The sequence below is a fragment of the Glycine soja genome, chromosome 18 (assembly GCF_004193775.1).
Source record: "Glycine soja cultivar W05 chromosome 18, ASM419377v2, whole genome shotgun sequence".
NCBI lineage: Eukaryota > Viridiplantae > Streptophyta > Magnoliopsida > Fabales > Fabaceae > Glycine > Glycine soja.
The window spans coordinates 6,033,967-6,058,157 of record NC_041019.1 but is presented as its reverse complement, the minus strand read 5'-3'; the positions used below and the strand labels follow the sequence as shown (position 1 = coordinate 6,058,157).

Below are 24,191 nucleotides of genomic sequence, written 5' to 3'. Positions count from 1 at the left end.
AACAACAAGCAATTTGACAGCTACCATCTTTAATGTTCTGTGAAGGCCAAGGCCAAGAAACTAGTCTATTGCTCCGGATACATTTTTATCAAGGTAATTTGTTTTTTTAGTACAACTAAGTGTGGATCTATATCAACTTATTTAATCTTAAAAATATTTAATAATTAAAACAGGAAATTTTAAAATAATTAAAAATTAATCGAATCTTGTGTGCTATGTATCAGAGATGCACTGCTGCTACTCAATACGAATAACATCTGCATGAATAATGTATTAACATGGAGTGTTGGCTTTCTTTCAAAACAAACATTAATTAAAAAATTAAAATATATATATATATATATATATATATATATATATATATATATAAAATAATCTTTGACATAAAACATTTCATGGAGAAAATGGTTTTGTAACTATTAGCATTTTCCATAATGTGTAGCATCAGAGAGTATTACACCCCCTCCCTTTGTTTTTTTCTGGATCAATTTTCCCCTTTGTGCATGGTAAGTAAACTCCTAAATAAAAGGATCTATGAAATTTTCAGCCAAACGAAAACTTTCCTTAAAAAAGACTAACTAAATTGTCATAGTAATGACTATCCATTTGTTAGGGAAAATCAAACATTTGTTAATTGTTGACCACCATTTGGGGGCTAGTTGGCCTCGTTTCTCTCTATTGCTCCTTCAGTTTTTCAATTTTCTGAATGGTTTCTATGAACCTACGAAATGACTTCATTGCTAAATTTTGATTATCCATCATTTTTATTCTAGTTTGTTACATTTTTTTCCTTGGCAGAAAAACACATTTTCATTGAATATTTTCTTCAATGAGGTTTGTAACAAACATATGTGTCACCTGTGACTGTAATGATTATAGTTTCTTTCTTGAATCTAGCAATGAATAAAATGTTCACAATTTGAGTTTTTCACTGATGGATGAGTTGTAACAATTACATTCAGCCACAAACAAGCTTGAAAGCATTTTAGTTTGTTCTTTGTACAAACATTCAGAGAGACAAAGATGGGTTTGAATGTGAAGGACATTCAAATTCGTTTGTTCAAAGTGGTTCAAGATTCAGCCAAGTCTAGTTACTCATTTATGCGAAGGCATCCACTGGTTTCAGGTGCTTCATTAGTATGCTCCATCCTATATGCATTCCTTTCTTATATTTACAGCTTCTTGGTTTGCATGTCCCCTTTCCTTGTTTGTGCTGTTATTTTCATTAAAATCTTTTGGAGTTCTGAGCAAACTCAACTCAAATATGTCAAAACAAAGGAGGAAAAAGGAGGGCAGAAAAAGGTTGAACCAAAATGTCCAAAGATACCAAATAATAGGAGACCTGAGATGCTTTGTAAGTATCCATCACAGAATGCCACAAGTAAAAGGAGAAACTTTAGTGACAAGAATTGGGATGTATATGGTGGTTTAGAGGATAAGGCCAAGGATTTGTCAGCAGTTTTTCATAATGAGTTCACCAAAAGAAACATAGAGAACAAAGGGGCCAGATCTTTTGAGAAGGGAGAGAGTTCTCTGGATAATAGGTTGTCAGCAAAAAAAACTCAGGTTCCTAAGAGGCAAATCTTGAGATCTGAACCTTCAATGGTTGACTTGGTGGAATGTGGTGATTTAGAGATAGAGAAAAAGATAGAGGATGGAGATGATGAGGATGGGGAAGAAACACAGGAGGAAAGTAACAAGGCTATCGAATGGACAGAAGATGATCAGAAAAATCATATGTATCTTAGGAATTCAGAAATGGAAAGAAACAGAAGGATGGAGAGTCTCATAGCCAGAAGAAGAGCAAAAAAACTATTCAAGGGGCAGATTGAGAAGGGTCAAATTGATAAAAAGTCAATGGCACCAGTGCTTACCAAAAGAAGAAATCACTTAGATTCTTCAAAGGATTTTGATGATGGCTTAGACATGCCTGGTTCTGCCCCATCTTTTATGCCAAGAAGTCCTTATGATATTCCCTATGATCCTTCTGAGGAGAAGCCTAACCTCACAGGAGATAGTTTCCCTAAAGAATTTTCTAGTCAGAAGGATATGCCATTTAGCAGGCATGGAAGCTTCAGTTCAACCCATCTTTTCCCATCAGAAACCAAACATGACCATGGAGCTAGAGAGCACTATTACTTTAATAAAGGAAGCAAATATTCTGACAGACTTGCATACTCAAGATTCAGAAGGCATCATACAGGTGACATTCACTTTTTCTCCTCGTCCTTTTTCTTCCTTCTCAAACTCTTTATCGCTCTCAAAATAAGAGGACATTTGGAAAAGCTTAAATGGACTTATGAAAAATGGTTTGACATTTCTATAAGTCCTTTTTAGCTTATTTCAAAAAGTTCCACAGTTTAATCTTCTTATATTGAACAAGTGATCTATTAAGTTGATTGTCCAACGTACCCTAAATAATAAAAAGAGAAAACTGTGGTAAAAGTTTATTTAGAAAACTGAATGTATTCTACTTATGCAGATAAGGGAACTCATGACTGGCTAATTGACCAGTTGATATACAATGAAGGTGGTGAAAATGGATTGCAAATACCTAATACACTAACAAATGGAGAAGAATCAACACATGAGGAGGATAGAAAATGTAAAACTGATGGGGAAAACATGAAAGATGAGAATGATCATGAAACAAAATCCATGTCAGGTCAAATAAGTGAGCCAGGATCAGATAGATCACGGCCATGGCCAACGTTTCCTAAGCCTCACAGGAGGCTCCTTACTTTTCCGGTATCTACTACTGCTACTACTCATACTACTAACATAAATGAAGCTTTGTATGAAACTGTCACATCTATAGTTGATAAGAGGCAAGAAAGTATATTTTTAACCCATGGGAGAATTTGTCACACCCCAACATATTCTGTAGCTTCTGACTTACAAGTGGAGGTTTCTGAAGTTGGTTCGCCAACATCAACAGTTGGTGAGAATGCTGAGACTAACTCATCCATTGATAGAGACTCTATACTGTATGATGGGGACATTGATAGAGATGTTAGTTCTGGTAGTGAAGAGTTGTGGGGAGCCTCATTCCATGGAGGAAAAGAAGCACAAGGAGTTAGAAGTGAGGCGGATGATAATGCCGAAGTTAACAACAATTCAAAAGATGTTGTCTCGTCAACTACTCCGCGACATATAGATGAAAATGAAGCTGATGTGAGCTCAATGTCCTCAAAATCTGATGTGCCTGAAGATACTCCAACTCATGCAAGTCATCATAACTTCTTTGGTTATATGAAACATCCCGTGAGGGAAACTGAAGCACCACAATCTTCCAATTCTTCTCATGCTTTGGATCAATTACCCAATGAAACACACTCAGAAAGACCAGAGGCGAGTCACTTTGGTACTATTATGTAATAAAAGTTGTTACTGCAAATCTGCAAGTGTTATTTTGTGAATTAATACAAGAACAAAATATGGCATTCTATGTGAGAATAAATCACTTCATTTGCTTCCTTCCTTCAATAGGAAGTCATGAGGGGTATTCTTCTTATTTTTAGAATTTTCTTTTCAATAGGAATGGTGCAACATGCCAGAGAATGTAACAAATGAGGCACAGGTTATCAATGCTGTGAACAACTCAACAAGCACAGAACAAGATAACACAGACAACTTAAGAAGTAATGAAGATCCAGGCACATCGGTAATGCGACAAGAATCAATCGATGAAACCTTCAATGGCTCAGTTTCTTCATCACCAAGGTCTGTGCTACCTGAGATAACCATGGCAGATGAAGTTTCACCTTCAGCTTTTGATCAAGACCTGCATATAGATGCTCAACAATTTATTATGGAGGGTTTGGCCCAAGAAACTTTGAACAGTGAAAGTCCACCTGACACCATGCCTCAAACTATTCAGCCAACGATGGATGATACAACTGATGAATCACATAGTGTTGACTTCAATTTCAATCATTGTCAGGTATGTATTCAGAACATGGTTAGTAACTCCCGTTGCTAAAGGCTTTTGGCACAAGACCATTGGGCCACATTGGCAAACGTATATAGTATTGGTTTTACATGATATCTTAATTTTATCAATGTTTATCAATTTGCCATATTCATAGCTAAATAATTAAATAAAATAAATTATAACTTTCATTGATGTGTGTAAGTGTAACTAAGGGTTTATTTGTTTTATAAAAATATTTTTTTTACCATGACATTATTGATGATTAATCTTTATTGGAGAATCTTACTGATTATCTTTAATGAGATCTTCTTTTATTATTATGTTTTTTTATGCATAAGGTTCAAATCCGAAACTTTATTTAAAGAAAATGAACCTAGTATCATGATGTGTTGATAAAAATATATTTTTTTTTTAATTTTTACAACTAATTTTAAAATATTTTACTATTTTCACTTTATTTTCTTGAAAGGGGAATGAAGTAAAAATAAGACAACCTTTTATGATTATCTATCAAAATAAAAAGTAAAAATAAAAAATATTTTCTAAACTGACAAAACTTACCGGTAAGACTCAATAAACAATGGTCAGGTTTCTTAAACTTGTTGATCAAAGTTTGATTTTCTAGAGATGGAAAAAAAAATCCTTTGTTCAGAGTCTCTTTAAAAGGAATTAATTAAGTCTCTGATTGTGGGTTGGAAATACTCTTGGTACACAAAATAAAAACCAAACTGACTCTAAGTTTTCTCTCTCAAATGAAAAAAGAAAAGCTTCAAGCCTTATTTTGCACATTAGTGTGACATTGACCAGGAGCAGACTAATCACTTAGAGAATTGTATTGAAGAATCAAATGTCTTTGGCAGTATGAATGATGAAGTCAGCAATATGGAAGAGGAGGACAAGTCAAAGAATGATGAGAACAGTGAAGACAATTCTTACCACCTAAATAGACAAGAAGCTACTACAGAATCCACCAGACCAATAAGTGAGATAGCAACTTTGGAGGATATGGTGAGAAATCAAGAGATTTAGTGGATGATAAAATAACATTTGATTATTCAATGTTACTTTGTAACAATTTGTACATCTTTCTGTAAACTAATAGAGCAGGTGCCATCAACAGAGCTGATTGAAGATGATAAGAATGACAAACCATCAAGCAGTAGTAATATTCAAAAGGAGTGACAGCGACAAAGGTGACCTAAGCCAACGGTTCACAACAAAGAATCACGTTATCTATATATGATATATTTGATTGATTGCAATAGCAAATCTTAGGGATGCAAATATTAGGGAACCTAATTGATTGTAATTTTCTAAATTTCCTTATTTATCTTAGTCTCCTTCATGGATTAATAGGATAACCATTGAGGCCAATGATATGCGACACAAATGCAAAAATACATATTCAGTTTTCCTCTTTTTTCACATGCATGGTATCAGGAGTTTTTGATCCTTCCCTAGCCTTTTCCATTTTTTCTCCGTTATTGCTCATGCCAAATTGTTATAAAGTGTATCGGATAAAGTCTCAATAAGCAAATTGACCAGTGGTGAAATCGCGAGTAAGAGGCAGCCTTAGTGATGCAGTTCCGGGATGACAGATAGAATTTTGATGGTTATCTTAGTAAGGACTCTAACACCCAAGTGAATATAATCGAGAAGGGTACAAGGAAGGGAGATAAATGTATACCTAGAGGTTGAGTTCGACTTGAATAGTAATAGTAGGATTAAATTGGCCAAAACAAATCGTTACAATATTCATTAGATTATTGCAAAAGCAGTAAACTCAAGTCTTACTTCTTCCATCAACACTTTTTCAAAAATTTATAAATTCTTTTGACTAGCTTATAAATTACTTTTATCACTAAGAACACAAATATTGTGCAGAATTATGAATAAATGTTTGAAAGATGTATTATATTATTAATATTTTAATTTGACTTATTTGTTGTAATGATGTGCATAGAGGGATGATTTTAGGCAACTTTTACTTATGATTTTTTCTTTATATATATATATATATAAATATATATATATATATATTACCTCTCATATTAAGAGGTTTTAAATAGGACATTACTCATCCATTTCTTTGATGCTTTTATAAAGTGCTTCATCTATAAATAAATAAATAAAATAAGATTTAATGACACTTTTAGTGTTATCAATTATGATGAAATTAAGCAGTTTAGTGAATGACGTGCAAGAATGGGAAATGGTGTTGTAGGTTTTGTTATTATTTTCTAATTTTTCATTAAACTAGGTAAGATTTGTAATTGACACGAGTGTGATATCCGGATACCCACCCCTCATTGGGTCTGTGTTCGATTTAAGTTCTTTATTTTCATTCTTAAAAATAATATTTCTTGGAAATATAATAGTGGGAATGACATTTTTAGGAAAGACATTCTTGAATATTTTTTTTAAAAAAATATTAGGCAGTGTAAGCGAATGTGAATTATTCATGAACCCAGAATTGATCTAGACCAATCTAAATAATTTGGGTTGGATAATTTTTGTATTTGGGCCAAATTCAAACTAAACCAATCAAACTTGTTCAGTTTTTGGTTGGATCATGTGTTTTAATTTTTGAATCCGTTGTTTCGGCCCGTTCATTTGTATTAAATTATTATTATTATTATTATTATATGTAATATATAATATATATTTTTAAATTTTTAAAAATATCAAATACTATTAACTATTGATTATTGATTACATAATTTATCAACCTGAATTGAGTAAGCATCAATGCATCCTTAACCTTGAGGATCAAAACGATAATGATTTTATTGATTGAAATAACTTCAAATGGACTTCTAAAAATGTTTTGAATCTATTTATGAAGAGTAAGTCTCTTAATGTCTCATTGGTTTTGGTAGAAAAAGGTGTTTGAAACCTATTTTCACTATGTTTATTGAAACTTCTTACATTGAATATGGTATGCCAACTTAATTTCTCACCCTAATGGATAGATAGGAGTCACTGGAGTGGGGTGTGATGCGGCATCATCATAAAAAAGATTAATAAAAAATCTAATAATAAATAGTTGTGTCTGATTTATTTAATAAAATATTTAACTTATAAAAATATTGCATTTTAAAAAAGAAGAGACCCAATTAAATGTTTTAACCCATTGATCCAACTCAACCCAAATTGTTTACAAAAAAGTTGATTTTGGTTGAGTTTCATTTTTTTCTTAGAAAACTGACTCAAACCAACTCGTTCAAGTTTGACTGCATTGGGTCATGAGTTTGACCAAACTCAATCCAAACCTACTCGCTTATACCCGTAATATTAGAAAAACATTTTATGACACATTATTGTAAACACATAAATTATTATTCTTTAATAAGAGTGTTTTTAGAGTATTTTTTCTTAATATTTTATCTTTTCAACACATCATTTTCATCTTAAATTAAATTTTAATATTTTTAATATAAATTGTTACTAGTTAAAAATAACATTGAATCACAATATAAGATATTTATCATAAATATAAAATACAATCATTTGTGTTCAAAAATATTTATTCATCACGAATTTTAAGTATAATATAATATAATTTTTTTTCTTCCCTTAATTTCTAGACTTAATTATAAAATATGTCTCTCTATTTTGTCTATTACACATTAAACTAGAAAGTTGACCAATATTTTCTTAAAAAATAAGAACTTAAAAAAAATTTAAAGAAAGACTAAAACCATGATCCTTGCAGTAATAAGAACACTCTTTTACCACTACACTCAAGTGTTCATTTAAATATTTGGTGCAAAATGTAGTATTAATATAAGTTTTCAACAAAAATAGTTCAAAATTTAATTTTTTTAAAATTTTTTATATTTTTATAATCTTATATATTATTTTTTAAAATATAATATATAAGATTATATTCTATTTTCACATAAATTAGAATATTTATATTTACATAAGCTTTATTTTTGTTTTATATATTATATTTTTATAATTCAAAATTTATTTTATAAAGTAAATATATAATATAAATATTATCTTTAATGTATATTTTTTTAATATTTATATATGTGATTTAATGATACTATTTTTTTAACCTATTTTAAGTTATTTTTTTATTTATTATAATAATATTTTTTATTTATATTTAACTTTATCTAATCAGGTACAATTTTTTTAAAGAATTAAATTATATACTGAAGGTACATAATTAAATAAAATGACTATATTTTCTATTTTTTAAAATATTTATGTATGTAATTTATTGGCATTATTTTTTTATCTATATTATAATAAATAAGATGATATCTTAATTTAGATAAAAAAAAATATTGTCACTAAATCATAAGTTTTATTTTAAAAGATAAATATAATATATAAAATAAAAATAAAACTTATATATATATATACATATATTCTAATTTATGTGAAAATAGAATTTAATCTTATATATTGTATTTTAAAATATAATATATAAGATTATAAAAATATAATAAATTATAAAAAAATTATTTTCGCATAAAATTTATATTAATATTATATTTTGTATCAAATATTTAATTGAAAATTTGGGTGTAATTGTAAAAGAATGTTTTTCTTAATTCAAGGACCATAATTCTAGTCTTTATTTAAGTTCTTATTTTATAAAAACATATTTATCAACTTTTTAGTTTAATTAATATTTAAAATAAACTCTAAAGATTAAGATAATATAATTTAAAATATAAGACTCAAATAATAAATTAAAAAATAGGGAGACAAATTTTACTATAATTTCTATTCACCCAATTGAATATATAAAAAAGAAAGTAACCAAAAAGAAAATAGATGGACTTTGACTGATAAAGTAGAATTTCAAGTGACAGTTGGAGCAAGATCACTTGTCAGCTAAATCTCTTGACAGACCCTTTGTGTGTGGTCAAATTGACCTCAAGGGGTTTCATTTAGAAACTAATTCCCAATCAGGGTCTATTTTGAAACATTTTGCGTTGGGATTTATTTTGTGTAAGCGTTTTGCCGAGGAGCATGGCAAAACACATATTTCGCCAAGAGGAACAACGAAATACCCATTTATTTCACTAAGCATGCCAACGAAACACACATTTCACCATTCGTCTCAGCGGAATGGGCTCCTAGGTTCGGTGGCTTTCGGTGTAGGTGCAGTGTGTGTCAAAGTAGGGGTGAAGGGGGTGCAGTGTATTTCGTCATCCGTACTGGCGAAATAGCTGGTTATATAATAAAAAAATAGTTTCACCATCCGTACCCGCGAAAATGGCTAGGTATATAATAAAAAAATTGGTTCGCTGCCTTTACCGAAAATTGCTTCCCTTTAATTATGCACTCCTAAGAGACATAAGAGACACATCAGTTTCAAGTTTTCTTATTTCTCCGTATCTCTCTCATTTTAATATCAGATCTGCTTGTATCTCTCCCTTTTAAATCCTCGCATCATTCACAAATTTTGTTTGAAGTAATTTTTTTTTGTAGAATTAAGTTTTAATCTCAAGTTTAACTGAAGTAATATTTTTTTATAATTAGATTATTTTATTTTGAAGTTATTGTTGTTATGATTAATTATTTATAATATTTTTTTGTAGGTATATTTTGGTGTATGATGAATTCGGTTATAACAGTCTTATATTTCGAATGGAAGGGTATATGAAGAGAATGATGGTGTAAAGTTAGAAAATAATGAAATTATTTCTTTTATAACTTGTAGATTTTTAGTTTCAGAAAAATATGTTGCGTTGCAAATTTGTGATGACAAAGATGTTGAAACTATGATCGAAAATTTTCAACAACAAGAACAAATGTCAGTTATAGAATTGTACATAGAAAATGATGTTACTAGTGGTTCTACGTTTCATTCTATAAATTCTGTTAGATCATGTGGAAATAATTTATCTAATAATGAGTCGGAACCGCCAAGAAATGTAAGCAATTTAGATGATGATGAAGATGATGATGATTATCTTGTGTCTAATTCATATGTTGAAGGGTCTTTAGATGAAGATGATATTGTTGATGATATATCTGATACAGATGATGAAGTCACCCATATGATTGAATCACTTACAATTGTTCAACCAAGAGAAGGTATATTTAATTAATTAAAAATAGTTGAATACATTAATCATTTTATAACAATTATATTTAATGGTAAATAAATATTTTTGTGATATTGACATGAATTTTATTTTTTTAACTATTAGGTGTAGAAGGAATTCATAATCCATTTTGGAATGATGTTTTGCATTATAACAATATCAATTGGGGTCATCCTGATGAGGAGAATATTTGCGGTTTGAAGCCATCGAGTTTTAATATTGGGCAAGAATTATATGTTGGTATAAATTTTGATAGTAAAGATGCGGTAAAAAATGCACTGAAACAATATGTTATGAATGTGCATCAAAGTTTTAAAGTTCTTGAAACCAAATCACACAAATATATCGTTTGTTGCCCGAATAAAAGCGCAGAATGACGTTGCCCTTTTAATATGAGGGTAATTTTATCTAAAAAAACTTATTCATGGAAAGTGACACAATGGGGTGGATCATACACATGTATGAATATGAGTGTGACACAAGATCATAGCAAGCTTGATTCAGATTTAATTGACACTTATGTAGTAGGTACGTTTTTAATGTTCATATTATCGTATTTTTGCATTTTTTGTTATTTAAATTTTTTTATTTTATTAACAAGCATGATTAGAGAAAATTCATCAATAAAAATTTCTTTGATTCAAGAAAGGATAAACAATGAATTTGCCTATAAGATTTCGTACAAAAAAACATGGATATCGAAACAAAAAGCAATTGCAATTGAATATGGCGATTGGGAAGAGTCATATGTCAAACTTTCATCGTGACTAAAACACATGCAAAAATAATTCTTCTAGATCATATTTTCAAATATTGCATGACAATTTTATTGTTGGGAATAGGGTGAGTCGTGAACACCATCAGTTTCATAGAGTATTTTAGACGTTCGGTCAATGTAAAGAGACTTTTAATTATTGTAAGTCAATCATACAAGTTGGCGGCACACATTTATACAGGAAATACCGTGGGACCCTGTTAATGGCTACATCACAAGATGGAAATGGTGGTGTTCTTCCTCTAGCATTCATCGTCGAAGGTGAAACGTTAACAGCGTGATCATGGTTTTTGGCACACTTGCGTGAACACGTGATAAATAAAAATGGTATTTATCTCATATATGATCGTCATGCGAGTATAAAGTCTAATGTTGCTAACGAAGCACTTGGTTGACAACCTCCCCATGCTTATCATGTTTACTACTTTACTACGTCCGACACATAACAAGCAATTTCAATCGCAAATTCAACAATGTCAAACAAAAAGAAATGTTGAAGAAATTGAGTAAGATTTAATTTATAATATGATGTTAATTTAAGTATCATATATACTTAAAATTGTTGTTGCTAACTAATTTTATGCAGGCTACACTCCTTGCAAACATATATTTGATCAAAATTTAGAAAAATTTCGTCAATCATAGTAACATGAATTGATCGCATTTCAAAGGAAAAATGGACCATGACTTATGATAAAAAATGACGTAGATATGGTCACATGACAACCAACCTCTCAAAATGTGTAAATAAGGTATTGAAGAATTGTCGCAACATACCGATAACAGCTTTGGTGAAATCAACGTATGGTTGGTGTCGAAAGTACTTTGTTGATCGTGGTCGCCAAGCCCAAAGACAATTAAATGCAGGACAATTATATTGTTTTAAGGTTGTTAAAGAACTTAAAAAAAAAAGTTTGTTCGCACATTGTCCACATCTTTGATATCCACTTGACAATGGTTGAAGTAGAGGAGACATTCAATCTTATAACACAACGTGACGAACAAAAGTGGTTAGTTAACCTGAATGACTATTATTGTCAATGCGGAAAGTATTCTGCACTTCACTATTCATGTTCACACATTATTGTTGTTTGTCGTTACGTGAGCATCAACTACTACTTCCAATATGTAGATCTTGTTTACACAAATGATCACATCTTAAAAGTTTACTCTGCACAATAGTGGTCTATTGGGAATGAAGCAACAATTCCTACTTCTGATGACTCATGGACACGTATCCCTGATCCAAGTACAATTCGTGAGAAAGGTCAGCCATAATCAACAAGGATAAGGAATGAAATGGATTGACTCGAACAATCTGAGCACCGACAAAAATGTAGTAGATGTGAAAGAGAAAGACACAATAGACATATGTTTAATGCAATCTGAATGTGAAAGTTGTTAAATTAATTGATTTATGTATTTTGTTTGTCTACTCTAATGAAATGGTAGCTATCCATGATCAGTTTGTTTTTATAATTATTTATTATTATATTTTTGTGCGCGACATAAACTACATCCATTACTAAATATTCATAACATAAACGATAATAGAAATCTAAAATTTAAATTAAAAACACACAATAAAATATTTAAATAGTAATATGAAAATCAATCGTCATGATGTCCGTGATGATGTGAGGATGTGCCGCATGAGTGTTCCCATATTCGTGCTTGTTTATCAGAATTTCTTCTACCATGATATCTCCCCTCTTCAACTTGGTCAGCCTCAGGACTTGGAGCATCATGTTGTTGTGAAGGGGTCATAGTAGGCCATGAAAAATTGGGATATGTTTTCGTAACACCACCTAATGAATGTTCGCTTGCAGAAGTATCACTTTGATGACCTTCGGATCGATAATGATACATCTGTGCCGGATACTGAGTAAATGGACCATGTGACACAGGTTCAATGATTCTCTCTTGCTCTTCAGATAAAATGGTTAATTTCTCCACATACGGCACTAGATCATCCACTGTCCATGTATTTCTCCCTTGTGGAGACACCATGTACTGCAATGCCCTCTGCAACTTCAGCCTGCAATTATTTTTAGAACATATTAATGGACTAAAATTTCATAAATAAATTGAACTTAAATATTCAAAAAAAAGATTTAAAAATACCAATGTAGCTGTCTTTGCATTCTTAGGGTCAACAAACATCTTCGTTTTTCGCCTATACCACACCATATAATCGGAGTTAAAGCTCAGTGGACCTTCTTGTCGAGGATAACCATCTACCCTAAAATCAACCCGATTGTTCCATTGACTGATTATTGGGCCTAACAGTTGCTCCCAATTTTCATCATGTTTTCCTTTCAATGAAATGTCATGAATATTAGAGGGTTGCGAAGGACACAATGGAATTAGTTGTTGCATCCCAAATTGTCTCAACACTCTATCAGGTTGGTGCCACTCAATAACTTGAAAACAAATTAGTGGCACCACCGCACACCACGTTACATCTCCAACTAAACAAATTGGGGGCAACAGTGACATAACATTTGTTGTGTAAGGCTCCCACACAAACTGCATATAATTCCAATGTTGTTTATTTTCAATGAAATATGACATATTATTTATTATGTAACAAATACATTGACATGTTCTTACCTCATGTCGTTTCATGATATCTAATTTGCGACGAAAAACTATCAAATCTTCATTGCCAATATGTTGATTTCCATGTCGTAGTCACCTTAAAAAAATTATAAATTAATATACATTACATTATTATCTATTTTGAACTTAAATCTAATTTTTTAAACGACTACCCTGTGCCCGAGTGGTTTATTTTCGACTGGGGGAGGAGTCCTCTTTGGAGCCAAAGTTATACATCGTTCCCACGCCCACATTTGTATTAAGATGCACATACCTCCAATTGATTTAGTTTTATAATCGGTGGCACTGCACATCTCTCTATATAAATAAGCAAGAACGGCAGATCCCCATGCATATATGCTGCACTCTCTAAAGTCACGTAAAAATTGTAGGTATCTTAGGGAAACTTTGTTACTGCTTTTATCAACAAATAGGACACCTCCTATGAATCTAAGGATCCATGCACGGGTAAACCTTTGCAGTTGTTGTACGTCACCGTCATGGTTGTTTAATTGTGAAAAATGTTGAGCCAACCAACTTAGTTTAACCACACTGCCTTGAAGTTCGCCTTCCTGTGGTCTGACTCCTAGTAATTTTTCACATAAATCAGCCCAATTAAGATTTGTTGGACCAATTACTGGTGTTCCATCAACACAGAGACCTAATAAAATAGAGACATCTTGAAGAGTAATAGTGCATTCTCCGCATCTCAGATGAAAAGTATGTGTTTCCGGTCTCCATCTTTCTATCAAGGCACTAATTAATGTCGCATTTATTTTTAAATATCCCATTTTCATAATCCAATAAAAACCAGATTGACGGAGTAGAGAAATAATTCCTTCTGGTATTTGTTCTTGACCCTGATATATGGGGACAACTCGTCTAATGTGTAATTTTCTATCTTCTTCCCCATTCCAAATATATTGTGAAACATGCTTATTTTGCATCCATAACGCGTTACCATCAATTGAACCAGATTTAATTTTTATATTTGATGAAGATGATGAAGAAGATGCCATTAATACTGCAAAATAAAATATAATACAATAAGTGACAAAAAGATTATAAAATATTTGTACATAATATAATAAAATTAAGTATATTTATAAAAAATAAATTATATATATATATATAATATTAATGATACAATAAATATATTATACAAAATAAATTAAAATACATACACAAAAGCTAAACTAATAATAATACAATAAACATTATAAAAATTAAATTCAAGCACAAAATTAATAAATAAATAACAAAATATATAAATATAAACAGAATAATAACTTAACATAAATACTTTTATAATATTAACATATTAAATAATAAACTAATACCAAAATATATATGTAACAAAATTAAGAACAACATAACATACATGTATAAAAAAATACATCAAAATTATATTTATAAAAAATACATACATACAAGATAAGATATAAATAAATTTAGTCATACAAAATAAATATATGATACACCTTTATAATAAAAAAATTAAATAATAACAATATAAAAAATACATATAAAAATTGAGAAAATGAATATAAAAAATATATTATCAACGTTTGATTAACACCAAGATATCAACAACAAAGGAAATAACTGGGGAAAGAAATGTTTCATTACCACCTATGTTAACAAAATAATAACATAGTATAAACACAAAGAATACATATAGAAATTGGGATAAATATATTACCAATGTTTTGTTAACACCAACAAGGTAAGAAATGACGGTGGAAGAAATGTTTCGCTACCACCTATACAAACAAAATAATAACACAACATCAAAACCTTTATAATATTAACATATTAATAATATATAAATAATAAAATACATGTATAAAAACATATTATGCACAATTACAAAAATAATTTCAATAACAATAATATAAAAATTGAAATGGATAAAAAATATACATATATATTACCAGTACCAACACTCTGGAGATACAAGCGTTTCACCACTACAACCACCAGCGGAATAAGACCCACGAATTTTGAAGGTAGAAAAACTAGAAAAATTTTAAGGTAGAAAAATTTTGTTGAATGCAGAAAGTGAGTATTCTGGACCAGGAAAAGTTGTTATATACAGGGGAAGGAAAGAGGATGGGAGTCGAAATTTAAAGGGAGTTGATTAATTTGGCTCCTACCTTCAGCGAAACAATGATCAAACACTGGCTCCTATTTACTGCACGCTGAAACGCTCCGCCTGCAACCTGACCCTACGCTGCACGCTGCTGTGCTACGCTGACACAACAAAAGTATCGGGTCATCCTGCTGATGATTCGCTACTGGCAACGGCGAAATGCTTGAAGTCAATTAGCTTGTGTGTGTGTCTGCCAGAGGACACCAAATTGAGTTCTGTTCTGGTATGTTGTGTTCATCGTTTGTTTGTTGCCTACAGAAACATTAACACGCTCACTCCCTAACCACCTTCAAGTTCAACCAAGGAGCCATGGCTTGCGTGTACAAGAATCCCGAAGAGCAAATTGAAGCTCGTGTGAAGACCTTCTTTCCCGCATGACTCTGAGGGAGAAGATTGGTCAGATGACCCAATTTGAGCGCACTGTTGCTACCTCTTCTGCCATTAGAGATCTCTCCATTGGTACACACACCTTAATTTTTTTCTCCACTTTGTCATTTTCTGCAGGGTTTCAACTTGTTGGAGGTTGGAATGAATTTGAGAGACCCCGATTGAGAGTGTGTCTTAAAAAATGAGAAATTTGATGTTTGTATGTGTAATTGTGCCACCCATTTTGTGCAAGCTTTGAACTTGTTGGAGGTTGGAATGAATTTGAGAGACCCCAATTGAGAGTGTGTCATAAAATGGGAAATTTGATGTTTGTCTGTGTAATTGTGCAAGCTTTGAACTTATAGGATTTTGAAATGAATTTGAGGGACCCCAATTGAGAGTGCGTCTTGAAAATGGAACTTGGGCGATGTTTGTGTATCAATGTATTACATGTTCCATTTGTGTCTACATTTTGTTCAAGCTTTGAACCTGTTGGAATTTGAAATGAATTTGAAGGGGGGCATTTGAGAGCGTGCCTTAAAAATGGGAACTTTGCAGTGTAGTGTGTTTGGTTCAAAAATTGGATGAGGGGAAATAAGGGGGCTAAAATACCCTCCTGGCCTCCTCTGCCATCTTTGCCTTCCCTCCTTCATATTGGGGAATTTGGAGGAGAGTAAAAATGGTCTATAACTTTTAGACGTGAGATTTTATTTTATCTCTCATCTTCTCATATTTTCCCTCCCCGTCTTTCCTTTAAACCAAACACCCTGTTGATGTCTCTTGTGTGTGCTTGTATTGTTTTGGATTGGACCCTTCTTTGGCGTTTGATTATTTGTGCACTTTATAGAGAGCTTACTTAGTTCTGGTGGCAGTGCACCATTTGAAAGTCGTCTGATTGGGCTGATATGGTGGATGGCTTTCAAAAATCAGCTTTTCAGTTGCGACTGGGAATACCTCTCATCTATGGGATTGGTGCAGTTCATGGTAATAATAGTGTCTATAGTGCTACCATATTTCCTCACAATATTGGCCTTGGAGCTACTAGGTTAGTACTCACTTTTCTTTGTGCTTTTAAACTCAATTAGCAAAGCTTAATAATATTACAGTGGAATGGCTCTCCTGTACCGAAGAGAGGGGAATGCACTAAAATGCAAGATGCTAACTTCATCAGAAATTGTGCTGCAATAATTTTGCCGGATATGCCGAATTACATTGGCATTGAGTTGATAAAGTAGTCCTCATTTTGCCATTGAAATCAAATCTTACTTTTCACTGCTGGCATGCTTTTAGGGACAGTGATTTAGTTCGAAGAATTGAAGCTTCACTGTAATTTTGCTCCGTGTGTGGCTGTTAGAAATTGCAATAAGCTAGTCATTCTATGCCTAGATGAGTTATGCCAGAGAGCTACATAGATCATGCTGCTTTTGCAAAGTAGAAACTAGAATCACTTGGATCTTCATTTTGTGCAAGTTTTTTAAATTTTGAAAATTTTGCAAGAAAACGAAGTTCTGCCCCTGGTGCACTCATTATTCACTAATCTTTGATGTTCATCAGTAAACTCAGTATATATTTTGCATGACAGTGACAACACTTCCCAAGAATCCTGGACTTTTGAATCAATTCTCATAGATTGTACCAGTTCTATAGATTTATGAATTTTTTCTTTAAATACCTGTTGATGTGTATTATTACATTTATCCAAAAATATTTGCATATCTGTCTCTAAATCAGTTTCAAACAGGAGTTAAAACAAGAAGGATGATCAAAATATATCTATATCTTGCATATTTTTCCTTTCATTTTTCTTCTATTTAAGTTTCAATATCTTAACAATAACAGAATGGCAATTCTCTTGGTTAAATATCCAGGTCTTGAAAGATCCTAGATGGGGAAGATGCTATAAGTGTTATAGTGAGGATACTGAAATAGTCAGAAAGATGACTTCCATTGTTTCAGGTTTGCAAGGCCAGCCTCCACAAGGACATGAACATGGATATCCTTTTGTTGCTGGAAGGTAGGCAAAAGCCATTCATATAAATAACAAAATATTTTTGTTCAACAGTATTGAAAATGAACTATTATTGTCCCAATAACCATTTATATTGACACTTGAAGGCAGGACAGCATTTGTTCTATCTTGTTCTTATTTATTGTCTTTATATATCATTTTCTATAATTCACATTTTAGGAAGGGATTTTTTTCCCTTTTAAACCTTTCCCCTTTTGTTAAGTTGTAAAATATGATTTCCCTGAAGTTTTCAAGCTATTAATATTTTGTTACCTGTTTTCTCTTTTGTATGTTTTCCTATTTCTTCATTCTGCTCATGGCATAAACTTTTAATTATTTTGAAAAACTTTACCAAAATTAATTATTATACATTTTCTTTATCAATATTGTCATCTTATGTTCAAGTTATACTTCAGGAACAATGTCATTGCATGTACCAAGCATTTTGTTGGAGATGGAGGTACCTACAAAGGTGTAAATGAGGGAAATTCTATATTATCTTATGAAGACTTAGAGAGAATCCACATGGCACCTTACTTAGACTGCATTTCCCAGGGAGTTTCAACCATTATGGCCTCCTATTTTAGCTGGAATGGACACAAACTCCATGCTGACCATTTTCTTATAACTGAAATCTTGAAAGATAGCTAGGTTTTAAGGTAAAATACCCCTGATAAATCTATCTCCTTATCACTGGATAATTTTCAAGTTGCATTTGCATCAATATGCTTGAAAAATATGTTTCCCAATTTTATACATTAGTAGATATTTTCTGTATGTTACGGATTAAGACCAAAAGCATTTCCCCATTTTATGTTCTTTCTTTTCATGTTGAAAAGATGGAGGGAGGCTCTTCATGTTTTCTTTTGATTAGATATAAAATGTTAAAAACTATTCAAGAGCCTCCACTTATTAGCTTAAGCTTTTAAGATAATTGTCCCTTGACGCAATACCAGAGCTTCTTTGGCTAATAGCATGTCTGCATTTGTGGTAGGAGCCTAGTCTCAAATCCCCATTTAAGAGACAACACTGATTTTGTCCAGAAAAGAATGTTCAGTTGCTTTAAAAATGATTTTGTTCCTAATTAAAAGCATGATAGACTAGAAATGGAAAATTATAGCTTTTGTGTTGGGTTCAAAAGTTTACACTTAAGTTATACTACAAACTTTTTGAGATAAAAGTTTTCAAACATAAAAATCACTTCACTTTAACAATAAACAATTTTGTAAAATCAAGATCATTCAAGAATCAAAATCAAGTTTGTAAATGCTCACAGCTCACCCAAAACATACTCTAAGTAGTCAAGGATTCAATCCTTACCGTCCCTACTCTTATAATAAAAAATGATTTTCAGAAGATGGTATAATAGGCCTGAAAATTGTCTACACTTCAAGTCCAAAAAGATCACGTGAGAAGAGGTGTGGTAGATATAAAAATCATCCCCAAGCTTCATCCACCTAACAACTTAAGCTTTTAGAACAATTGGTCCTTGACAATTTCAGGAAAGTTGTAATAAGATATGATAACAATAACTGAAATTGTGTTTCATTTTCTTATGTTTCTGGTTTTGATTATAACATTTTTTTAACCTAGTGCTACACCATTGCTGTTATAGGGTTTTGTGATATCTGACTGGGAAGGACTTGACCAACTGTGCGAGCCTCATGGATCAGATTATCGGTACTGCATCTCCTCTGCCGTCAATGCCGGAATTGACATGGTATAGATCTTCGGTTAAAAGAATCTTTTATCATAGTGTGCTTTTCTTAATCTGTTTCCATCTATTCATTAAAATATGCAGGTGATGGTGGCTTTTAGATTCAAAGTTTTCATTGAAGAGTTGGCGTCTCTAGTTGAATCAGGGGAAGTACCTATCAGCAGAATTGATGATGCTGCTGAGCGAATTTTGAGAGTAAAGTTCGCTGCTGGTCTTTTCGAATTTCCGTTAAGTGACGGATCTTTGTTAGATATAGTTGGTTGCAAGGTAAGCAATAACTCAGCACATAGTGAATTTCTATTTCCCATTGTTTAGGCTTAGTTATCATTTGAGGATTTAAATATATTTCTATTTCCGATAAAGAATGTTAAATCATAATCTAGTTTTATACCCATAGGAGTTTCCCACACATCATCAGAAAGATTATTTCTCTAGCTTCTTATGGATGGATTACTTTGTTTTAGTATTTTTTGCTTTCACAAATTCTCCTAATATATGGAAAATTCTATCCTTATATGCTAGTGACTCAATTTTCCATACTCCTTTCCTTATGGATGAAGTATTTTTTGTTTTAGTATTCATTGCCTTCACAAATTCTCCTAATATATGGAAAAATCTATCCTTATGTGGAAATACAACAGTGTTCAAGAATGACACTTTTTGTGTTAGTGAATAGTGATTCAATTTTCCCTACTCCTTTGCATATTGTATTTTTCCTTATGTGGAAATACAACAGTGCTCAAGAATGACACTTTTTGTCAGACAATTTCCATCATTTTTTGTCTCTGACTGTTTCATGTGAATTTTTGTTCAATTTTAAAATATTAACATCATTGCAACTAGTGGCGTAACCATAGACTACTGTTGCTAACCTGTGTGCTTATTTAAATAAATAGAAGCAAGCAATTGAAAATTAATTCTTCTCCTATATGGTTCACTTTTGATCCACTTTCAGAAACATTATACATTTGGCGTGAAAAAAAATTACTCTAGAGGGTATAGAACATTCCCCTCCTCGAATATAAAGTGGTAAAATATATATATATATATATATATATATAGAAATGGATCAACAGGAAACATAAATGGTAGTATTCTAGATCAGATATTTAGTTCTCTCGCAATAATTACAACTTATGGTATGCCATTGGACATATTTCAGTTTAGGAATGAATAAACCAGAAAAATGATTAATCAAGCAAATATCTTAACCTTCTATGATTAACCAATCTATTGGCTAATCATACTAAATTAGAAATATTTCCCAAGGTGTCCTGAATTTAATTCTCCTAAATATGTATGAGGTAATAATATAAAGGGATGGAAAGTCTATTTTTGTGAGAGCTCTAGGAAACATAAATGCTTCAACTTAGATCACTAAAGTCAAGGGATCTTGATAAAGAACACAAATTAGTAACACTTACTCCTTTTTACATTTATATTATAATTAATTAATTAATTATGCTCTTCCCATTTCATGGCATTTTAAGTTTCTGTATTCCCTGATTAATTGTTTGTTAGTATCATGACTTGTTGAAAATTTTAAGTCCATTTAAACATAATACTATTTCTCCAGCTACATAGAGATCTAGCACGCAAAGCAGTTCAGAAGTCCTTGGATCTGTTGAAAAATGGAAAAGATCCTAGCAAACCTTTTCTTCCATTGATCAGGAATGCTAAGAGAATCCTTGTTGCTGGAACACACGCCGATGATCTTGGATATCAATGTAGAGGTTGGACTAAAGCTTGGTATGGAATGAGTGGGCGGATCACAGATGGTAAGCCATTCTTTTTTTCTTGTTTTTCCAAAGTTTTTTATTGACTTTCAAAATCAGAGAAACTTTGTTTCTTCTCCATGGTAGTGTAGAACTTGGATGATATTGTTTGGCTTCTTAGGTAGAGTAATTGTTTCTGATTTTATAAATCTAGAAATTCATTTGGTCTATCATTCCCTCCCAAGTCTCAAGCATAGGTTTTCTCCATCCTTGTCTTCAATACATATTCATGGAGAACATGAAGATTGATTTATAAGAATTGCTAATGTTAATGTATTATCTTTCCTTCTTTACAATATTCTTTGTTTATTTTCCTTGTTAAACATGGTTGTTACATGTGTCTCACACCTACCATTTCAGAGACTACAATTTTGGATGTTGTGCAGGCAACTGTGGGAGCTGAAACAGAAGTTATATACGAGAAATATCCGTCGATTTACACCATAGAACGTCATGAATTCTCTTTTGCAATTGTAGCTGTTGGTGAAGCTCCATATGCTGAGACCTGGGGTGACAATTCAAAGCTTACAATCCCTTTAAATGGTGCTGATATCATAAGCATAGTTGCTGACCAAATCCCAACTCTGGTTATTTTGATATCTGGAAGATGTTTAGTCTTAGAGCCACGGCTATTGGAAAAGATTGATGCCCTTGTTGCTGCTTGGTTGCCAAGAAATGAAGGAGAGGGAATTATAGATGTTATCTTTTGCAATCATGACTTCAAAGGTAAACTACCAGTGACTTGGTTCAGAAGAGTTGAACGGCAAATTCCCCAAACTGGGGTTGTTTCTAAACATATTCTTGAGGGGTGTTATTTTTCGACGTAACCTTCATGCATGGCGCCACCACCAGTGGCGCTTTCGCCAGGGACGTGTCACGTGGCGCTGGTGTCGCCATTCCCACCAGCGTCTTATCTTTTGTCTACGTGGCGTTGAAAACACCAGCACTAATGGCGAGTTGGTCATGGCTGCAGTCAAACGCGAGACCCTAGGGTTGCAGCGTTGCAGAGTGCAGCAGGTCGGGGTTGTAGCGACGCAGGGGCAGCAGGTCAGTGGTGAGGGACGCGCCATTGGGTATTGCGAGTTGCATAAAGGAGGCGTCATTCCCTCCAGCGATTTGCTTTTCCTCGCCATTGCGCTGTCACTCCTCACTCCTTATACTTCAACTTTCATCTTCTTATTTAAAAAGCTTGATTCGTTTGGTTCCTAGTGCTTCTTTGGTTCATTGCTGTTATTTGAATTTCTTGGTAAGTATTTTTTAACTAATAATAAATTTTAGGTGTGTTTAGATTATAAATTTTAGGTGTTATATGTTATGTATGTTTAGGTTAGGTTTGTTTTATATGTTATATCTTATGTATCTTTAGGTGGTAGTTATAAATTTTAAGTAATAATTTGAAATATTAATATTATTTGTGTTATATGTATATGTTATAATTTTAGTTAGTATATGTTTAGTTTAAATTTTTTATATGATATATTACATTTAGTTTAAATATTTGATATGATAAATTATGAATAGTTTAAATTTTTATATGGTAGATTAGGTTTAGTTAAATTTTTTTATATAGTACATTAAAAATAGTTTTAGGTTCTATAACTTATTAATTTTAGATTAAGTTTAGTTTAAATCTTCTACATGGTACATTACATTTAATTTAAATATTTGATATGATAAATTAGTAATAGTTTTAGGTACTATAAATTATAAATTTTAAATTAGATAATAATTAAGTTATTTATATTACATTAGTTTTAGTTATTATTAGTTTGATATAGTATGTTTAAATTAGAATAATTTAATGTATTTTAAGTTATTAATTTTGTATGTTAAATTATTTTATTCGTAAGTATTTTAAGTTATTAATTTAGTATATATATATATGCATATATATTATTTTAATTTTTAGTTGTAAATATAAAAATTATGTTATATATTTAAATTTATATTTGTATATAATTTAATTTATTTGTAGAATATATATGAATTAGGTTATTTGTATAATATATTTTGTTATTAAAATTAAAAAAGTAATTTGTTATTTATATAAAATTGTGTTTGGATGTGATTTAATTTAGAGAGTATGTTTAAATTTTATTATTCATTTTATTGTATTATATTTTATTTTGCAGGATCAATGAAATCTTCGTCATCATACTCATCAAATATACAAACTAGGTCTGGTCCAATTGATGGTGACGTGTTTTGTGGATATAACCTAAGTATGTTTCAGAACATGTTTGGAATGGGAAACCAGACAAAAAATTACACATCAGACAAGCAGTCCCGACGTATCAAGGTGAAGAACAAATATTAGAGAAGATTGTTCCTCTGTTTCGACAACTTGGATTTTTTTGAATAATGAAGATGAGATATGTGTCAGTTTTATTAGGTCTTCGTACTGATGGGGCACCATTAATTGGTTCAACAAATCTTGATTGGACCAATTTATATGAAGAATTATTAGGAGTCACATCACAAGAAGACGAACTTGAAGGCAGTGCAGATCACAGGAAGACGTAGTACCACACTGCATTCAAGTTCATCTTCCTGTGATCTGACTTCTAATAATTCTTCACATAAATCGGTCCAATCAAGATTTGTTGAACCAATTAATGGTACCCCGTCAGTACGAAGACTTAATCAAATTGACACAATCTTGAAGAGTAATGGTAGTTCCTCCGTATACTCAAGTGAAAGGTGTGTGTTTTGGGCCTCCATCTTTCGATCAACGCATTGATTAAGGCCGCATTTTTTTTTTTAGGTATCTCATCTTCATTATCCAA

General features: G+C 31.7%; 2 protein-coding genes and 1 pseudogene across 2 annotated transcripts; 2 read left to right on the top strand and 1 right to left on the bottom strand.

Moving 5' to 3' along the window:
• The first annotated feature begins 1,023 nt into the window (after positions 1-1,023).
• On the top strand, positions 1,024-3,378 carry LOC114396308. Its single transcript, XM_028358214.1, has 2 exons — positions 1,024-2,203; positions 2,483-3,378. Exons 1-2 carry the CDS (start codon positions 1,024-1,026, stop codon positions 3,376-3,378), a joined length of 2,076 nt encoding a protein of 691 aa, XP_028214015.1.
• An 8,861-nt stretch (positions 3,379-12,239) lies between these two features.
• LOC114395223 (serine/threonine-protein phosphatase 7 long form homolog) lies at positions 12,240-15,457 on the bottom strand. The gene is made up of 5 exons (XM_028356944.1): positions 15,322-15,457; positions 15,090-15,150; positions 13,400-14,411; positions 12,911-13,315; positions 12,240-12,824 (listed from the first exon to the last, which is right to left on the bottom strand). Exons 3-5 carry the CDS (start codon positions 13,412-13,414, stop codon positions 12,756-12,758), a joined length of 489 nt encoding a protein of 162 aa, XP_028212745.1. The 5' UTR covers positions 13,415-14,411; positions 15,090-15,150; positions 15,322-15,457; the 3' UTR covers positions 12,240-12,755.
• On the top strand, positions 15,351-22,853 carry LOC114395222 (annotated as a pseudogene).
• The last annotated feature ends 1,338 nt before the right edge of the window (positions 22,854-24,191 follow it).

Excerpts from the sequence above, each read along its gene's own strand:
- LOC114395223 (XM_028356944.1), bottom strand. Across the intron at positions 12,825-12,910 it reads ATGCAAAGACAGCTACATTG|GCTGAAGTTGCAGAGGGCAT; the intron begins GTATTTTTAAAT and ends AAATAATTGCAG.
- LOC114396308 (XM_028358214.1), top strand. The coding sequence starts at position 1,024 with ATGGGTTTGAATGTGAAGGACATTCAAATTCGTTTGTTCAAAGTGGTT. Across the intron at positions 2,204-2,482 it reads ATTCAGAAGGCATCATACAG|ATAAGGGAACTCATGACTGG; the intron begins GTGACATTCACT and ends CTACTTATGCAG.